Below are 18,546 nucleotides of genomic sequence, written 5' to 3' on the forward strand. Positions count from 1 at the left end.
TGATATTGTCACCACTTATCATCACTTAAAGAAATTTCAGCACTTTTTTTATCACAAATTGGAAATACTAATTAACAATAGTATACTCGAATTGCATATTTTAAAAAGGCTAAAGGACCAATTAATTCCTTTTATTGGAACCAAGGTACAGATTCCCAAAACAATAGCTACCAAAAATGAATTTAAGACTAATTTATATCTTTAATTATTAGTTAAATAAAGTATTGTGAGTAATTTTAAATTAACCATATCGTTATAAAATTAAATTTAAAAATATATAAAGACAGGCACATGTAATAATTATTAATTAATTTTTATTTTAATTATATAAGTATTTAAGATTTCAGCAAATAAAATTAAAAATAGAAAAGACTGTTATATACAAATAGAATTAATGTTAACAATGTAATTATTCATCAGGTATATTAAGAATGTTAAAATTCAATTACATATAAAAGTTATTATAAAACTGAAATTAGAGATTATTACTATTTTTGCTTGGGTTAAGTTTACTCCATCTGTATGTAGTACATTAATGTATACAAAGTTTAATGAGTTGAATTGTTTACCCTTGATAAAATATCATCCCAGAATTAAAAAGCAACAGTTATGCAATCTAACAGCTTGTTCAAGTTACAAACTACTTGCATGCTGTTAGAGTTTTTAAAATGAAATCACGGTTATGGGTTTGGATATCAAACAGAAAATATAGACTATGGAGAGAGTAGAATATAGCATCGTGTTGATATCACGTTATCAGTAACATCAATATATAAACAAAAATTACTAAATAAGAAGACTCCTCATGTACATAAAGGTGCTCTCAAACGAAGTCATCGACTTCCAATGCCACAATATAATGTACACAGCAAATCTTCATCCATTACGTTGCAAGACATAATATAGGGGATATATGATTAGAGTAAAACTATTGCTCACAACATTGATTTACTCACCAAAAAGGCTAAAGAAGGAAGTTATCTATCATATGGTAAACCACATCAGCACCATCAGAATTCAACCAATATGTTTTCACCTGGGACCAAGGCAAAACACTGGAAAAGTTAGAAAAAGAAACAAGGAACATCAAGCTCGAGGAATCGTCACACATAATGACTTCCCGGTTTAAAGGACTCTTCCCAAAAACAATTGTGAGAAAAGATATTAAATGTGTTAGAAAGTTTCACATCGACTAAGAACAATTGTTTAGCCTTTAACGAGTTACCTGAATTGTACTGTGAGCAATGTAGCGCTGTTTACTTTTCTGAAAGCTAACATCCACACGTTCCCAAGATACTTGAGTGAGCCCCCTTATCATCTCCTCTACACAAGGAAAGTATAAAACAAAGTCAGAACAATAGGAATTACACAGTAGCCTAAGGATTAAATATAACAGGAACTTGAAAAAATAATACTTGGATATTTGAAGAGGAAAGATCTCATTCAATTTGAATTGATAGTAAATTTGCAAAGGGTATATATGGAGTTCTAACCACCCTGGAAAAATGATTACCGTATCTTAATTTTCATAATTACAATGATTGATAACATCTCCTTGTAACTTAATAATATCTTTTCATAACTTACCACTCCCCTTCAACACTCCCCTTCAAGCTGTTAAATGAGTTAATATCTATCACTCTTAGCTTCCACGTATCGTGAAACCATTATGTGGAAAGATCTTTTGTGAACAAATGTGATTGAAGCGTCAGTGTATTTAGTCCTATAATACTTAAGTAGATTGCAAGCAATACTAATAACTAATTTATCATCACCATAAAGGGTTATAGGTTCTTCACGCTTCACTTTAAATATCATTCAAAATAATTTTTGTCAATAACAATTCACACATTCTGTTAGGCTCCTTTAGTCAAGAAGCCAATCAAATCTCTCCTTCTCTCAAGAACACACAAAACAGAACTGAATAGAATGTATTACTGATGTACGAGTGAATCAGAATACAAAGAATCACCCCCAAGGGAGCCTTCCTCCCTCCACTGGACAATGTTCCAGTCTAACAATTCACAAATCCAAAACTGCCCTCTACCGGACCCCCCTTGCCTTCTTATAAAGGCAACTCACTTCTAACTACCCAACAACAATTAATTCCTAAAATTGTTTTCTCTGTCCTGCCCGTATTACCCATTAAAACCTATCTTATTATATCCTATCACATTCCTTGAGCAACAGCTCAAAACTCAACCTCAACATCAACATCAACATCGGACTTTGCAGTAATATTGTTTTAGTCCTCCAAGTCACCAAGTTTCCACCCCAGAATATGCAATATTTGGAGGTGGACCTCCTATTAGCTACAGACCCTACATATTTTGCATCAGTATACATCTCCATATTTAATTTCTAGACTTCTAGAACAACAACCCCTTCTTAGACTTTTCTTCAAATATTAAAGGTATTCGTAACTTGTAAGTGCCTCTCTTGGATCATGCATGAATCGATTGAACACCCTTGTAGCATCTGTTATGTGGGCAGGTAGACCATCTGGTCTAAAAGTAGGTTTGACAAACCAATTCATCGTCTAGTGCCACAATCATTGTTCAGTTTTTGTTAGCTTTTTGTTTCTATTCTAACTAACACTTTGTACCTTCCAAGTCCTCTATATGTACGGGTAAGATGTAAGCATTCCAACAAAGTGCACTAATAATGCAAGAACTCTAGTTAGATGGTTATATACTTGTGTATTTGTTCATCATTACTTTGTAATACGAAGAACCTTGTGACCTAACTCAACTCCACAAGATTAACAAGTATGGAGAATCACCACTTGTAACCTAGCTTAGAAGACAAGAAACTATAATAAATAACACTTTCTACTTTCAGAACTTACAGTTACTACAAAGCATCGCCAATGATATGCTAAAGAGTAACAAAAAGAATAAGAAATAAGGACAACTCGTCGACCACCACCAAAGATAAGCTAAATGAAGGAAAAGAAAAGTCACTTGGGATATGCACACCTAAGGGAAGAATTCTCCAAATTAACTCACATAATAAACCATGTTGAGTTACATGAATATACAAGCTCTCCTTATATAGAGAGTGTGGTGGGAAAGGATTAGTTAAACACTTGCCTTACTAGTCCTAGACATAGAAAACGAAATTCAGATTAGGAATAGCTTTAAAAATTGAATACATTTTTAATCCTTTTTTATAATCACATCAACATTGCGCATAGGGATGCATGTTCTAGAGATGTAAGAAGAAAATACACATTCAATGACTTCTTTCGCTTTTAGAAAAGGATATTTATTAGTTTGTTGAAGAGAAGACCATGACAACTTTGTGGCTAAAGTTGAAGAAGCTCTTCATAACAAAATCTATCTACTCTTTGACTTGCGTATTAAAGGAGGGTTCACCACTAAAGGCTGATTTTGAAGAGCTAAATTTAATTTTGGTGGAGTTGTACGAAATAAGATGAAGATGCAGATGCAATGATGATTGTGCATGATAGGTTTGGAGGAGCTACATGTCAAATGTAATACATGAATAGCTATTTTTGAGTTCTAGACACTCATCATCATAAGACTCTCATCGATTTGCTTTAGTTTTAAATTAATTGACCTAGTGGCCAAGGGCAACCAAAATAATTAGCTTTTTTTTTAAATCATCAAATTGGACATCAATCAAAGTTTGTTCATCTTCATCCTTCACCATGCTTGTTAGACATTCCATTAGCCCTCGTTTCACTTCCAAATAAACTTCAAATCCAAGACGATAGTGCAAGGGTTAAGAAAATAGCATAAAGCATGCAATGAGCTATGAAATTGCTTGTCCACCTTTCATCAATGATGTTCCACAAAGCCAAATAACTAACCAAAATATATTACATTGAGTTTCAAAACAACTAAATTAATAAATATATGGATAGCTCAATTAGATACCTTTTTTCTAACAATATTGAAAGCCTTTTGTATCTTCTGCATAACTTGGTCCATGGCTTCATATATGAACCCTATGGCTGGTTTTTTATTTGAGTCAACCAATCAAAGACCTTGATGCACCCTTCAAATAAATTATGATATTCCTCTAAATATCCTTTTCCAATACCACATTCTCAATTGTTTTTCCATCCTTTGTTTTGGCAAACCTACTCACTTCAACTCATTACTAGTAAACATTCTACTTAAAGCACCCTCATTCTCATGAAGAAACCCTAATTTCAAGTATGATGTGGCATAGAGAGTAAAACTCTGCCTCACCCAATCTCTTCCTTTTTTGTAGTAGAAAAATTAAAGAAGTTCTTGAATATAGATTGTAATTTTTTCCAAAATTAGAGAAGTTCCTAGATAGATAAAGGTTGTAATTCTTTTGGAATTTTCTTCTAGTGAATTGAGATCTTCTTCACATAATCATCCAACACTAAGTCAACACAATGTGCAACCTAAAGCGTCCAAAAGAGGTTTTTCCTCTTTTCCCTCGACATTTAATCCAAACTTAGAAGTTTGTTGCATTATCTAACACAACTTGAACAACATTGTCTTCCCCCACCTCTACAGTATAGTTATCCATATCCCAAAAAACATTTCAGCAGTTTTGGATATTGGAATGCATCTATGGCATCAAAACCATGATCCCATTTGGGCTGTTCACCAGGAAGTTTATTATTGTCCTTCTTTTATCACTCCCACCATTAATAATAATTGTGCATCTTGTTTTCTTCAATTCATCCCTATAGAATTATTGTAGGAATACCTAGCAATTGCTTCACATGCTATCTCTCAGAGCTTTCTTGAACATTGTATTAATGATGGTTGGTGTGCTAAAAACTATGATCTTAAACATATTTCTAGGACTGTCAATGTCAACTGTTTTGTTGTTTTTTCTTTTATCACAAATCTTCCCCAATAAGTCTTAGGTACAAACATTTAGAAGAGAAGGGCTTAAGTCACTTCAAGGAACTACCTATTTTTTCTTTCAACAATCTTATTTTGTTGTGATGTATCCACTAATACCAAAGATACACTTAGATAACTTAACAAGGAACTTGTTAGTAACAAGTAAATATAAATTCAAGCATAAATGGGTTAAATGAACAAGTGGAGGATACAAATAAGAATGTCATCAGAGAAAATATAGACAAACCGACTGAAAATGGTCTTAACAAATCATTCTTCGCAAATTGAAATGTTGATGGAGCCTTACTGAGCACAAAAGGCATGAGTAGGAGTTCATAGTGTCCATCACAAGTTCTAAAAGCCATTTTGAGCATTTGTATAACCTAATCTGAGATCCATTTTGGTAAATACCTTTATTGGACCTAATTCAATTAAAATTCATCCATCATGGATATAGGCAATTTATCCTTAATAATCACTGTGATTCATGCCTTATGACTAGGGGATTATCTTGTAGCATTTCATGGATGAAGCCCACACTTGCCTCTTTTTGGGAGTGAGGGTGACGATAAGGCTTGATGACGACTAGAAAGGTATGGAGGATTGTAAATCCATTTTTAGAACATTTAATTTAAGCTTTCTCAAATTATAATTAAGACTAAATTCATTGATTTAGCTTGAATTTACCCAATTGGGGTTAATTGAGCTTCAACTAATCCACATGGAAGACTAAACCATTTTGGATTGATTCTCTTGTAATTTCATAGTGAATTATGAGGTTTTATGCAATTCAAGTTTGTTCTTAGTTTCTAGTAACAGAGAGTTCCTATATCGTATGTTATTTTTGAATTCTAGTCTATGCTCTTGGTATTGTTTTTGAACGCTTCTTGATAATTCAACCATGTTCTTTAATTGGAGTTCTTATTGGTTTACTTAATTCTAACAATCTCTTGTTTGCTCAATTCAAGAGGTAGAGGAATGAAAATTTCAAATCTAGATGCTTGGAGACATTGGAGATACTTAACAAATTGATTGACGTTTGTTTCATTAATTCAATTATGTTTATAAATTGAATGGATGATAATCATAATTAATGTAGAATTCAAGTGTGAATGAACTAGAGAATCAATTTACTTTTAGCATAGTCTATAACGCTCATTCTATTATATGCTTTTTGTGGATGCTTTCAAATTTTGGTTTACTAATATTCTAGATGATTTCGTTAGGAGATGACTTTGGATTAATTAACCCTACCTATACCTATATTTTGTTGATATGCGGTTAGAGTATCTAGATTCTTTCAATCGACTGCCTACTCTTGAATTCAATGGTCAACTCTTTCAATTTGATTGAAAACGACAATGATCATGGGGGTTATGTGGAGTTGATGAGGAATCAAAGGATATGGGTTGGAAAGTGAGGTGGTAGAAAGATGCAACTAAGTTAGAGTATAGTAGTACTTAAGATTGAAACTGTAAAATAATTCTAGAGGGCTTAATTGATCCCTCTCACAATATTTTATTTATAAGAATAAATTGATACACAAGTAAATGATAAATAGGATAACCCTAGACACAATATAATCATGATAAATAGGATAATCCTAGACACAATATAATCATGATAAATAGGATAACCCTTGACACACTATAATGATGATAAAATAGGATAAATATCCTAAAACTCTCTCTCAAGATGGAGCATACAAATTGTATGTACCAAGCTTGGAACAAATAAACTCAATCCGAGGACCCCTTAATGACTTGGTCAATACATCTGCGAGTTGATCGTTTGACCCAATAAACTCAGTACATACTTCTTTGGTCAATAACTTTTCACGAACAAAATGACAATCAATTTCTATATGTTTAGTCCTCTCGTGAAACACTGGATTTGATGCAATGTGGAGAGCAGCTTGATTGTCGCAATACATCTTCATAGTATGGATGTCACAAAATTTAACCTCTTGAAGGAATTGTTTCACCCATATAAGTTCACATGTTAGTGATGCCATTACCCTATACTCGGCTTCCGCGGTTGATCGAGCTACTACATTCTGTTTCTTACTTTTCCATGAAATAATGTTTCCTTCCAGAAAAACACAATATCCTGTAGTAGACCGTCAATCAATAGGTGAACCTGCCCAATCTACATCACAATACCCAGAGACATGAATGCTTCCTTTATCTTCATATAACAATCCTTGCCCGGGAGCCTTCTTTACATACCTTAGAATGCGATCCAATGGTCAACACATGGAGCCTGCATGAACTGACTAACCACTCCAACTGCAAAGGATAGATCTGGCCTTGTAATAGTGAGATAAATCAGTTTTCCAACCAGCCTCCTATACCTCTCTGGATCGGAGAATAATTCACTTTCTTCTGTCCTTAATTTCTGGTTAGGGTCCATGGGACTGTCTACCGGTCTACAATCAATCATGCCTGTTTCTTGTAATATATCAAGAGCATACTTCCTTTGGGAGATTACAACTCCATCTTTGATTGCGCTACTTCAATGCCTAAGAAGTATTTGAGACTTCCAAGATCCTTGGTTTGAAAATGTCTACACAAGTACTCTTTTAGTTGAGATATTCCAACAGCATCATTTCCTGTAATGACAATATCATCAACATATACTATTAATATTAAGTAAACACATTTCCCGAGAGAAGAATGACAATAAAAAACTGAATGGTCTGCTTCACTGCGTTTTAGCCCAAATTTTTGAACAATGGAGCTAAACTTTCCAAACCAAGCACGTGGGGATTGCTTGAGGTCATATAGAGATCGATGCAATTTGCATACCATACCAGACTCCCCCTGAGCAACAAACCCAGGAGGTTGCTCCATATAAACTTCTTCCTCAAGATCACCATGTAGGAAGGCATTCTTGATAACCAATTGATGAAGTGGCAGTGACGAATGGCTGTCATGGCAAAGAAGAGACGAATAGTAGTCATCTTGGCTACAGGAGAGAAAGTGTCACAATAATCAAGACCATAAACCTGAGTGTAACCTTTTGCAACAAGCCGAGCTTTGAGCCGATCAATTTCACCATCAGGGCCAACTTTAACTGCATACACCCATCGACAACCAACCGCCTTTTTTCCTGGGGGAAGGGGCACCAGCTCCCAAGTATTACTGTGGTCAAGAGCCTGCATTTCTGCAATCCTAGCTTGTCGCCATCCAGGATGATCAAGTGCTTCTTTCACATTCTTGGGTATAACAACAGAGGACACTGAGGATAAAAGAGAAAAATAGGAGGGCGACAATCGATGATAGCTTAGAAAATTATAAATGGGATGAGGGTTTAAAGTGGAACGAGTACCTTTTCTGAGGGCAATAGGTCATGCTGAATCATTTGCACCAGGAGGCGTGGGAGGAGGTGATGAGGGAGAAGAATCTGAAGTAGGAGATTCACCATTGTCTTGGGGAGGTGGACTATCCATTGGGGCCCTGTGTGGGATGATCTCAGTATGTGGAGAAACAGGTGTAGAAGGATTGTGATCAAGACTTGGAATGACAGAGACAGTGGAGCTATTTGACTCAGCCATTGGAATAGGAAGGACCTGCTGTAGGATAGAAACATCCTGAACAGATAGAGAGAAGTAAGGAGTCTGTTCAAAGAATGTGACATTGACAGACATGTAATACTTCTTAGTTTCAGGAGAGTAACACTGATATCCTTTTTGAAGTCGAGAATAGCCTAAGAAGACACATTTGAGAGCGCGAGCGGAGAGTTTGTCTAGACCTGGAGACATGCCATGAACAAAACATACACAGCCAAACACTCGGGGAGATGTATGAAAGAGAGGATCATTAGGAAACAAAATGGAGAAAGGGACTTTATTATCAAGAGAGGAGGAGGGCATCCTATTAATAAGATAACATGCAGTTAAGATGGCATCCCCCAGTGATGGACAGAAATATGGGCACCAAGCAAAGGGTACGAGCAGTTTCAACCAAGTGTCTATTTTTTCGTTCTGCTATACCATTTTGCTGTGGTGTATGAGGACAAGTAGACTGATGTAAGATACCATGGGAACTCAAGATGGCAGAAAAGGAGGATGAGAAATACTCTTTTGCATTATCACTTCTTAATATTTTGATTACTTGACCAAATTGATTCTTGATTTCATTCAAAAAGGATGTAAAGATAGCTAACAATTCAGAACGATTTTTCATAAGATAAACCCAAGTACATCTTGAATATTCATCAATAAAGGTAACAAAATATCTAAAACCAAAGGAGGAGATACGACTAGGTCCCCATATATCTGAATGGATGATGGAAAAACTAGAATTACATATTGATTGAGACCTTTTAGGAAAGGCAAATCTAACATGTTTTCCTAATTGACATGACTCAAAATCTAAGGTTTGGAGACCACTAAGTTCAGGACACATCTTTTTTAATTTGGACAAATGAGGATGGCCAAGTCGATCATGTAGCACTTTAGGATTAGGAGCAGCAACACAGGACACCCTTGGACGAGATCCAAAATGGTATAATCCGCCAGCTTCATATCCTTCTCCAATCTGTCTCCCCAAACCACGCTCCTGTATAACAAAAGATTTATGATCAAAGGTTATTGAACAATTTAACATTTTAGTCAACTGGCTTAAGGAAATTAAATTAAAAGGACAATTAGGGACAAAAAGGACTGAGTTGAGATTGAGGGAGGGAGACAAAGAAACATGACCGACTCCTTTGGAAGAAGTTTTAAATCCATTTGCAAGGGTTATGAAATGAAGTTTTTCTCGAAAGGAAATAGATGAGAACAAAGAGGTATTACCAGAAATGTGATTAGAAGCACCTGAGTCAATTACCCATGAATTTTGACCTTCCATAGATTGAGAAACGCAGGCTGTTGATGTATTGGGAGATTGAGATGGTTGTGTCAAGCTGTTAGACTTTAACCTTAAATACTCTTGATATTCATCCTCAGAAAACATAGAATTGGAAGTTTCAGTCTTCGAAATATTGGCGGTTTTGGAAGGGAAACCATGTAAGGAGTAGCAATTCTCTTGAGTATGACCCGTCCTTTTACAGTATGTGCATTGAGGACGTCCCCGACCTCCTCGTCCTCCTCCTCTAGTGCCACGTCCTCCTCTTCCTCGTGTGGCAACCATGACAGATGGTTCCACTAGTTCATGCGCTTCTTGAGTTTGAGGTACCGGGACACGCAGAAGGCGAGTGGTATGATCAAAATCGGGATGTAGGGCATGAAGGATCAAGACCATGTAAAATTTGTCTAGTTTCTTTTTGATATCCTCTAATGGATCTACTTCCAAAAACATCCTAAGTTCTTCGACAGCAGATTGGGCTTCAGCCTTGAAGGACACCATATCATGATCTGCCATTTTAAGAGATGCAAGCTTGTTCGTAGTGTCATAGAGACATTGAATATCGTTGGCATAAATGCTTTGGGCTTTCTTCCGAAAGGAGTGACAAGTTTTGAAAGCCCTCAAAGATACAAGAAGTTTGGGTTCCACTGATTGCCATAACAGGGCACACAACTGGAAATCTGCTTGTTTCCACTGATCAGCTTTTTCAGTAGGCACATGGCTTCCATCTCGCTCAAGGTGGTCATAATGCCCTTGGCCAAGGAACCACATTTCAACGGCAGCAGACCATGATAAATAATTTTTTCCATTTAGCTTCTCGGAGGTAATTGATGGACTTCCAGAGAAGGAAAGAGTACTACTAGACGCCATTTCTGAAGAAGACGAGTAGTACTAGCGAGGAACAAGAAAACCCTAAGGGTTTAGACGAAGGAAACTGTGACAGTGATGGACGACGGCCGGCAACGGCGGGCGGTGGCCGGCAGCGACGGTGGCCGGACGACGGTGGCCGACGGTGGACGGTGGCCGGCGGCGGGCAGCGGCGGGCGACGAAGAACTGTGGCGTCGAACAGATATATATTACGAGACAGAAACCAGAGCGGGATCGACCCGCTCTGATACCAACTTAAGATTGAAATTGTAAAATAATTCTAGAGGGCTTAATTGATCCCTCTCACAATCTTCTATTTATAAGAATAAATTGATACGCAAGTACATGATAAATAGGATAACCCTAGACACAATATAATCATGATAAATAGGATAATCCTAGACACAATATAATCATGATAAATAGGGTAACCCTTGACACACTATAATGATGATAAAATAGGATAAATATCCTAACATTAGTAAATGACAACGGGGTTGGGCGTATGTTGGCCAAGCACTGTGAAGAGGCTGTTGTTATGAGAAAAAAAAAAAGAACCAGGTTTGGCAAAGTTGGGAAATATGTTGTACAGAGAGGACAAACACTCCAATCCTAACACAATGTCAACACCTTCATTAGGTAGTAGGAACAAGCGATGGTGAGATTTGTTATAGGTCGAAGGTGCACTTTGGGGCAGAACACAGAGCACATAATGTGGGCACCATTTACCAACCATAACGAAGAAGGATTTAGTGGGTATGGTGGAAAGGATGAGATGATGGGTGGCAACACGAGGTTGAAGGATGTTATGGGAGCTTCAGTATCAATAAGGGTAGTGACAGTTAGGCCGAAAATATGACCGGAGAATTTTAGCACTGTAAGAAGGCTGGCCAAGAAGGGTGGTTTTGAAGTGTGAGATGTGAGGTTGGGAAATTGGTTGTCGTGGGATGGAAAGAGGTGTAGTAATCATGATAGTGTGGAAATGGGGTGGAGGAGGTACTCGTACCCACGGATGACGTACGGTGTTGGAATTTTAAAAGATGGTCTTTGAAGTCCGTGAGAAAAGGCTAGAAGGAATGATAGCGCTGTTGTATATGGGAGTGTCGACTATCATTTAGTTGGTGATTGTTGATATGAATTTGCAACTGAGCAAACCTATGGGTGTGTAGCTTGCAACGCTTCCTCCATACCTTAGCTGTGTTATTGGGATACATCCCATTATTCATTCATTGCCTTTCTCATTTCGAGAGATGCATCATAAATAGAGTAACCTAAGGAAAATTGGTTAGACAAGTTCCTTCTAAGGAAAGCATGAACGTAATCTTCGACACGGGTGTCCTACAGTCCATAACATTCCTTAAACCCGTGAGGATTTACAGTCACACGTTTGGGCCCCGTATTCATGTGGTTGACGGCCAAACAGTATTTATTACTATGGTATATTTGGTGCAACTAATACGGGTGTAACCACTGAGACAAATGTAGAATGAAAATACTACAAATATTAAATAAATTTAATTTTAGGCATATGTTTAATCATGGTGTGTAAAGTTAATAGAAAAAATGTGACCAAAATGAAAAACAATGACATTTTAATACAACTGAACCAGAAATTAGGAAAAGAATGGAAATTTTATTTATAGAATTCCTTCATATGAATCTTCAGAAATATGGTACAAGATCAGAGACGAATCGACAAATGAAATCCTGACACAGAAAAGAAAAACAGAATGAAAGCTATGACAAATTACAAACAGAGTATTCATAAGTCCTGTGGTTCTCCCTTCCCCTTTTTTCTGCTAAAAACCCACAGAGGAGATTTAAAGTGTAGAATGAGATGTAGAAAGAAAAAGAATGAATCTGTTATTGATGAGGGAAATAAAATCAAATCTGAACAGAAGAGGGAGTTAATTTTTCTTCCAAGGGGTTTCCCCTTTCCAGAATGAGCAACTTCTCGATTCCTTAAAGCAACAATTAAGGACAATAATCCTTGTCCTCTCTCTAACATAACAACCTAATTAACTTTAACAATTTTGTAACTAATTTTAAAACTTCTGCCCTTGAAGTTACACCTTGTCCTCTAAGAGGAAATTAGGGATTTTGGCCCCTAGATCTCCTTTGTTCCTTTTTGCGCAATGTTTCTCTCCATTGATTCAGGATAAATACCTTTTAGGAATCAATTTCAAGATACATGACTTAAGTCATGCCATTCTAGTGTGGGCTTTGAGTGTTTTGGCTCTCAACTTCATCGGCTAGCTTTATTATGTAGTTTTCCCAAGGTTATTTATTATCAACTGATATTAGAGCCTTTTTCCCAATGTTTCTCAACTGCTAAAGAGTAGCACTGATAGTGACACTAGCATGGCAGTATTTGTCCGGGACTAATGAAAGGGCTAATTGCACACCCATCCTGGGTGAGCACTAGGGCAATAGAGCATGTGGGTGGAATGTTAGGATTCAATTGAAATGTGACTTGGTCCCATGTCTAAGTATGGGATTTAAGTGTGGGGTTTGTCAAGAGTAAGACTTTCCAAGTTCCAACCACAATGGCTAGCTTTTGTGGTGTGGTTCTTCCAAAGTTTTCTGTCAACACTATTACTATATATCTATCAGAACAACACTTACCATCCTAAACATCAACTCTAAGAAAAAAAATCAGTATCCTCCTAACTATATTATACGAAATCGTTCAACAGGAGCAATACAGATAGACAACATAGATCAACATCAAAGTTATATTACAAAATTGATAAAGCCTTTTTAAGATAGAGGAATAACCTTCTAAGTCAATTATTTGGCTTCCAATATTAGATGTTTTATTGCCAATGTCATCAACAGTCTCTCCTTCAACATAAACAATGTGTGGGTATCTCTCATCAATGACAAGAAGATTGGACTAGCACAACACACAAGGAACAAGAATTAGTCTCTTACACCAGTTAAAGAACTAAAGTAAACTATTATCAAATAGTCTTTCTATACCTTTGGAAGTTCATGTTGACGGCGAATTGATGAGGTACGCCATCCTACCATATCTTAAAGACAAGTCAAGAAATATCTGAACAAGAAAAGCATTTATTTATCCTAGACAATTATCTGCAACATTGTGGTAATATACAGTTTCAGGTAAATTAATAATTAATGGAGCGTAGCTGTCTACAAGTTCTTTATAACAGCACATGCAAACTGCTTCTGCTAACTACTTCATTATAGCTGACTATAGATCCATTATGCATAATCATCTCTTATCAAAGAGGAATTGTTATCTAAAACCTAAATTTTAAAGAGGATACGATCATAGTTTGCATTTGCATATGCCACTCGACGCTTAAATGCACGTAAAGCTGACCTACACCATCACAAACAATTAGATTGTAAGTAACACAGAAACAAATATTAGCATTTGGATGAGTTTAATCGATACTTTAATACTAACATAAACTTTAAATCGCCAGAGTCATTAACCATTCGCAGGAGCAGAGGACGTTTTCCATCATCATTGTCCATGAGGAAGAGATGTTTCCCAGATCTCCCAGCAACTAAATGTGCAGTTTCGGATGCTCTTCTCTCAAGGAAAGAAAGACCACAAAGAAAAGGAAGCTACAAGAATAAACAATAAAGAAGTAAGAGACCATAATGCAAGCCCAGTAAGCACTTCATGTCCAACATTGAATCAATGATCTGACTAACAAAACCAATCACAACACAATTTGTGTTTCACAACAGCTATAGTCCACAGAAAATTAAAAAGATTCAATGCAACTCAATGTTTTATGATTGTTCACACACAAATATTCAGGAAGATTCATAGCACCAGTAATCTAGGGCAAGTGAGTTATGGAAAAATATGAAAACTTTTTCTTCTCTTACATTGCAAATTCAATATTTTTACATTTTGAACACTCCTATACGGAAAAGGCAATAAACAAAAATAAACACAGTAGTTTGCATAAGATTCTATATCAATTGCAAAAAAAAAAAAAGTAATTGGCCTTTAGTCTATGTCCAAATATCCATATTCAATACCCTTCCACATAGACATTTGAAGATAGTTAATAAGGAAATGGATATTATCTGGTGATTAGGTCCCTCATCAAAAAAGTATGGGTTGCTCAGTAAAATAGTTAAATGGCTTGGCTCTCCTTCATTAGTAGAACACTTGAATGAGTGCTCTCAAAGTGCTTAGGAGTTCATCAATTGGTATCATAAATGGTTGCAGCTGTTTAATAAAGGGTTACCTACAAAGGTGTTGACTAGAAAGGTTGACTGCAGCATTGTAGAGTGAAGCTGTCAGGATGTTGACTCTTAGTAGCGATGCTATGATAGAAACTTGGGTACTTTAAGGTATTAAGTCCCACATAGAGTAAGTATAGGATGTTCAATTGAATACTTAAGTGGTTTGCATGGTTCTCCCTTCTTGACAGCTTTCTTTTAAGGAAGGGTCCTGAATGCTTGAGTGCTTCTCAATTTCTATTGGATAATATATACAATTACAACCAATAAAAATTCAGAGGAAAAATATCTTTCTTGCCACACATCAGTTATAAACTGACACTAAGTGCAAATTGCATACCTAGGATAATACTAATCTCCAGTTGAAGCACTGAAATCACATGGACCAAATCACTTTAGGAATTTAAATTAAGTGGCTTTCAGGAAATAAGAAGGAACCAAGTGCAATGATCACTAATTATACTCAATTACCAACTATATGCACCTATTTTGTAAGAAAGTTGAAATGCCAAAAGATTTTAAGTTTGACAATTTCTATTTTGTAAGAAAGTTCAAATGCCAAAAGATTTTAAGTCTGACAATTGAAAAAAAGTTGAAATACCAAATGATTTTAAGTCTGACAATTGAAAAGAAAGTTGAAATGCCAAATGATTTTAAGTTTGACAATTGAAGTACCTAAATGATACATACAAGACAAAAGGAATATTACAGCTACAGTTCAGAACAAACTTAAGCTACCTGTTTGTTTCCTCTTGAACCAAGATGTGGTGTTGCAAATGTTATAAAATTCATGGGCTCTAAACCAGCAATTTTGGGTTCATAACTCTGTTCAAGGCATTGCTTTGAATATTCTGACTTCTCTTCACTGAAACAGTCTTTGCTGACAAGTGTCAATGTTGAAGAGTAATCATAAAGTCTCCCAATAGCATATCTTGCCACCAAGCCTCCTAGAGAATGTGCCACAAAAGATATCTTCTGCACCTCTGGCCAACGTCTAACAACAGATAATACCTGCAAAAATATGAATTAAAACCAAAAGTTCAAAATGATTGAGTCATTGCAAAGCCATCACTGCAAATGAAAATTGACTGAAGTATGAAAATGCGAGATTAAGATGTGTAAAAACAACAAAAATCATCATTTTATTATTACCAAAGTACCTCTTCAGCTAGCCTCTCACCCATTGTATCAACGCCATCAAATGTCAATTTTGAAGAATTGCATTCACTGCCTGTCCACAAATTATCAAGTAAATGCGATTAATGTTTTTCTTTATAAACAATGCAAAACATAATAAAAGTGAAGGATTGGGAGCTTGGCAATGTCAGGTATAGAATCAATAGAATAAGCATGATGTTTTGAAGTTTAAGAAGATAAGAAAAAGAAGTTGAGAAATTCCCTGAACCAAACATCCTTTTTTGTTTAAGATGTTTTAGACCTAGATCAAAGGGAAAGACAGAAATAACTCATTCGACCAATAAATTAATACCGTGAAACCATCCATTTGTCGTCCCACAACCAGTGAGTGATTTACAAATTGATAAAAAACCTAACTAGAAGATTAGCAATCCAGTAGCATTTCAATTTTCAAGTTAAATTTTCAGATGTTCTCTGAAAAAGGACTAAATTTTGACAGGAGACGGAATGCTTACGGTGTACAATTACTTTATCTGGAAGCTTCTTCACGAATTGCTCTGCTGCATATCTCCAATCAGCGGCACTGAAATATCAAGGTACATTAACCAACGTCCATGCACAGAAAACAAACAATGAAACTGAATTGAACTATATATAATAGGCCCAGAATCCAATTAATTCACAATAAGTGAGAGATAGAAATCTGCTGGATCAATCAATTACTGATCTAAAAGTGAAGTTTGAGACCAAAAAATACAGCAATTATTATGGATTCCTATTTTGGAAAACAAAAAGAAAACAGCACACCAGATTAGAGTAAAGCCCTAAAAGGCAGTTAAATACTAGGAATGATTACATTGACCTTTGAAACTTGTATAAAATAACAAAGTCTGAAAGTGAAAAAATTGAACACAAACAACGGATATGCAAATATTCAATTAAGTACAAGGTGTACTGTTTCAAACTTTGACTATAAGAAGTTGGAAAGGTTTGTTACAAGTTTCAGAAATATTTTCCTAAGCCCGGCTAACTAGATTGAGTCATCTTCAAGTTTGACTTTGAGTTCGTTCAGTCGAAAATACTAGAAATTATTTACCAAACAAAAAAATGCAAGCAGGTTATATCTTTTTAACACTCTTCTTCAAATACTGTTCTAACTGTTAGACTTCACAAAACTTACACTTTCATAATTTTTCATTTATATTTCATAGTTTATCAACTAAAAAATCAATTTAATTACACAATTAAATAATTTTATTCTTAAAGTTCATATTCTTATACAAGAATCAAATTTTAGACTTTTTAGCACTTTTTTCAAGAAGACTTGGTTAATGTCCACCACTGCCTGTATGCTCATAGAACTCACTAACTATAACAGAACCTAACGAGTAGCATTTGAATTTTAAAAACTATTCCCATGCTAAATTGTAAGCAAGCATGCTACAGTGAGAATGAAATTCCTGAGACGGGAAAGTGGTAAAAGTCGTTACCTCCCAATGATTCCGTTAACCATAATAACAAGGTGAAGAGGGACCGAGTTGGGCGAGGAAGCCACAGTGGCATCGAATAAGTCACGTCTGCGAGTGTCGAATAAGTCCCGGCCACCAGCATCGACCGCGTCAGCCTTGAAGCAACCGCGGCCCATTCGACGGAGCAGTTCCATTTTAAGGGTGAGATTGGGGGCGGCGGGTCTGGATCCTGGATCGAAACAGCAAGGGCGGAAGAGTGAGCGAGTAGGGTAGGGAGTGGGTATGGGGGGTTTGGGTCGGAGCACAGAGCCGGAGTCTGAGGCCAGCATGAAAGAGGTTTAATGTTGGTTGCGTGAGTGCAGCAGGAAACAGAAAGTTAGTTGAAATGATTTGATTCTGTAAACCTTTTTGGTGCTGTGGCTTGGCTTGAGGTTGAAGGGACTTGAAGCAGTTAGTTGAATGGTTCCCTCTCTTCACCTCGCCTTCTACTTCATTGGTCAATGTTGACAGCATTATTTTATTGCAACTTCAACCCTCCACATGTGCATAAATTATTACATGACCATTTCAACTCTGTTTTAGATAATATAGAGTCAAAGAAAAAAATAATCATTCCAAATTATAAATATATAAATTTATTTAACCTAATAATTTCAACAGTGTTCCTCTACGGAGCTTGAAAGGTCACATCAACATTTTATCAGTGTTTTTTGTTAGTAATCAATTAATTCTTCATCTTCTTCAAGGATAACTTTATAGAGCTTGGAAGGAAGAGTTATGGCTAATAATTTTCTGTTAGTGTTTTTTAATTTAAATAAAATTATCTATTTTTGTCTGTCAACCTTGTACACAGACGTGCATTAAATGTGTTCCTTACATAATTAAAAATCAATTTCCTCTTAAGCAATATTATGACAACAGGCAGTTCTTATTTGCTAGAATAAATATCTTTTTACTCAAAACTAAGTAAAACAAAGATAGTGCAAGGTATATAGTTGGACCAAAGTTCAAATAAATTTGTTTTAAGAAAGTTATTGGAACAAAATAGTTTTAGCTTGTATCCCGAATGTATTCTTTGCAACACACTAACAAGTTTACAAAATGTTTGTTAGGTAGGTAAAGTTAATATATAT

General features: G+C 35.9%; 1 protein-coding gene across 2 annotated transcripts; it reads right to left on the bottom strand.

The window, feature by feature from the left end:
- Nucleotides 1-720: 720 nt before the first annotated feature.
- Nucleotides 721-17,902, bottom strand: LOC124845179 (alpha/beta-Hydrolases superfamily protein). Of its 2 annotated transcripts, XM_088106008.1 has the most exons (10): nt 17,435-17,900; nt 16,460-16,527; nt 15,968-16,038; nt 15,546-15,818; nt 14,011-14,174; nt 13,868-13,923; nt 13,557-13,609; nt 13,353-13,470; nt 1,226-1,323; nt 721-1,036 (listed from the first exon to the last, which is right to left on the bottom strand). In XM_088106008.1, the coding sequence occupies exons 1-10, from the start codon at nt 17,740-17,742 to the stop codon at nt 965-967; spliced, it is 1,281 nt and encodes a 426-aa protein (XP_087962134.1). In that variant the 5' UTR covers nt 17,743-17,900; the 3' UTR covers nt 721-964. The 2 variants fall into 2 exon arrangements, with proteins under 2 accessions (XP_087962134.1, XP_087962135.1); XM_088106009.1 differs by lacking the exons at nt 721-1,036; nt 1,226-1,323 and adding an exon at nt 6,330-9,418 and having other exon boundaries at nt 17,435-17,902.
- Nucleotides 17,903-18,546: the final 644 nt, after the last annotated feature.

This window comes from Vigna umbellata, chromosome 2, assembly GCF_029865625.1.
Source record: "Vigna umbellata cultivar VRB3 chromosome 2, Vumbellata_1.0, whole genome shotgun sequence".
NCBI classification, from domain to species: domain Eukaryota; kingdom Viridiplantae; phylum Streptophyta; class Magnoliopsida; order Fabales; family Fabaceae; genus Vigna; species Vigna umbellata.

What these genes read in the sequence shown, in the direction of transcription:
- LOC124845179 (XM_088106008.1), bottom strand. Translation starts at nt 17,742, where the DNA reads ATGCTGGCCTCAGACTCCGGCTCTGTGCTCCGACCCAAACCCCCCATA. An exon ending in TCTGGCGATTTAAAGTTTAT is followed by an intron (nt 13,924 to 14,010) that starts GTTAGTATTAAA and finishes GTGATGGTGTAG; the next exon opens with GTCAGCTTTACGTGCATTTA. An exon ending in TGCAAATGCAAACTATGATC is followed by an intron (nt 13,610 to 13,867) that starts GTATCCTCTTTA and finishes CTTGTCTTTAAG; the next exon opens with ATATGGTAGGATGGCGTACC.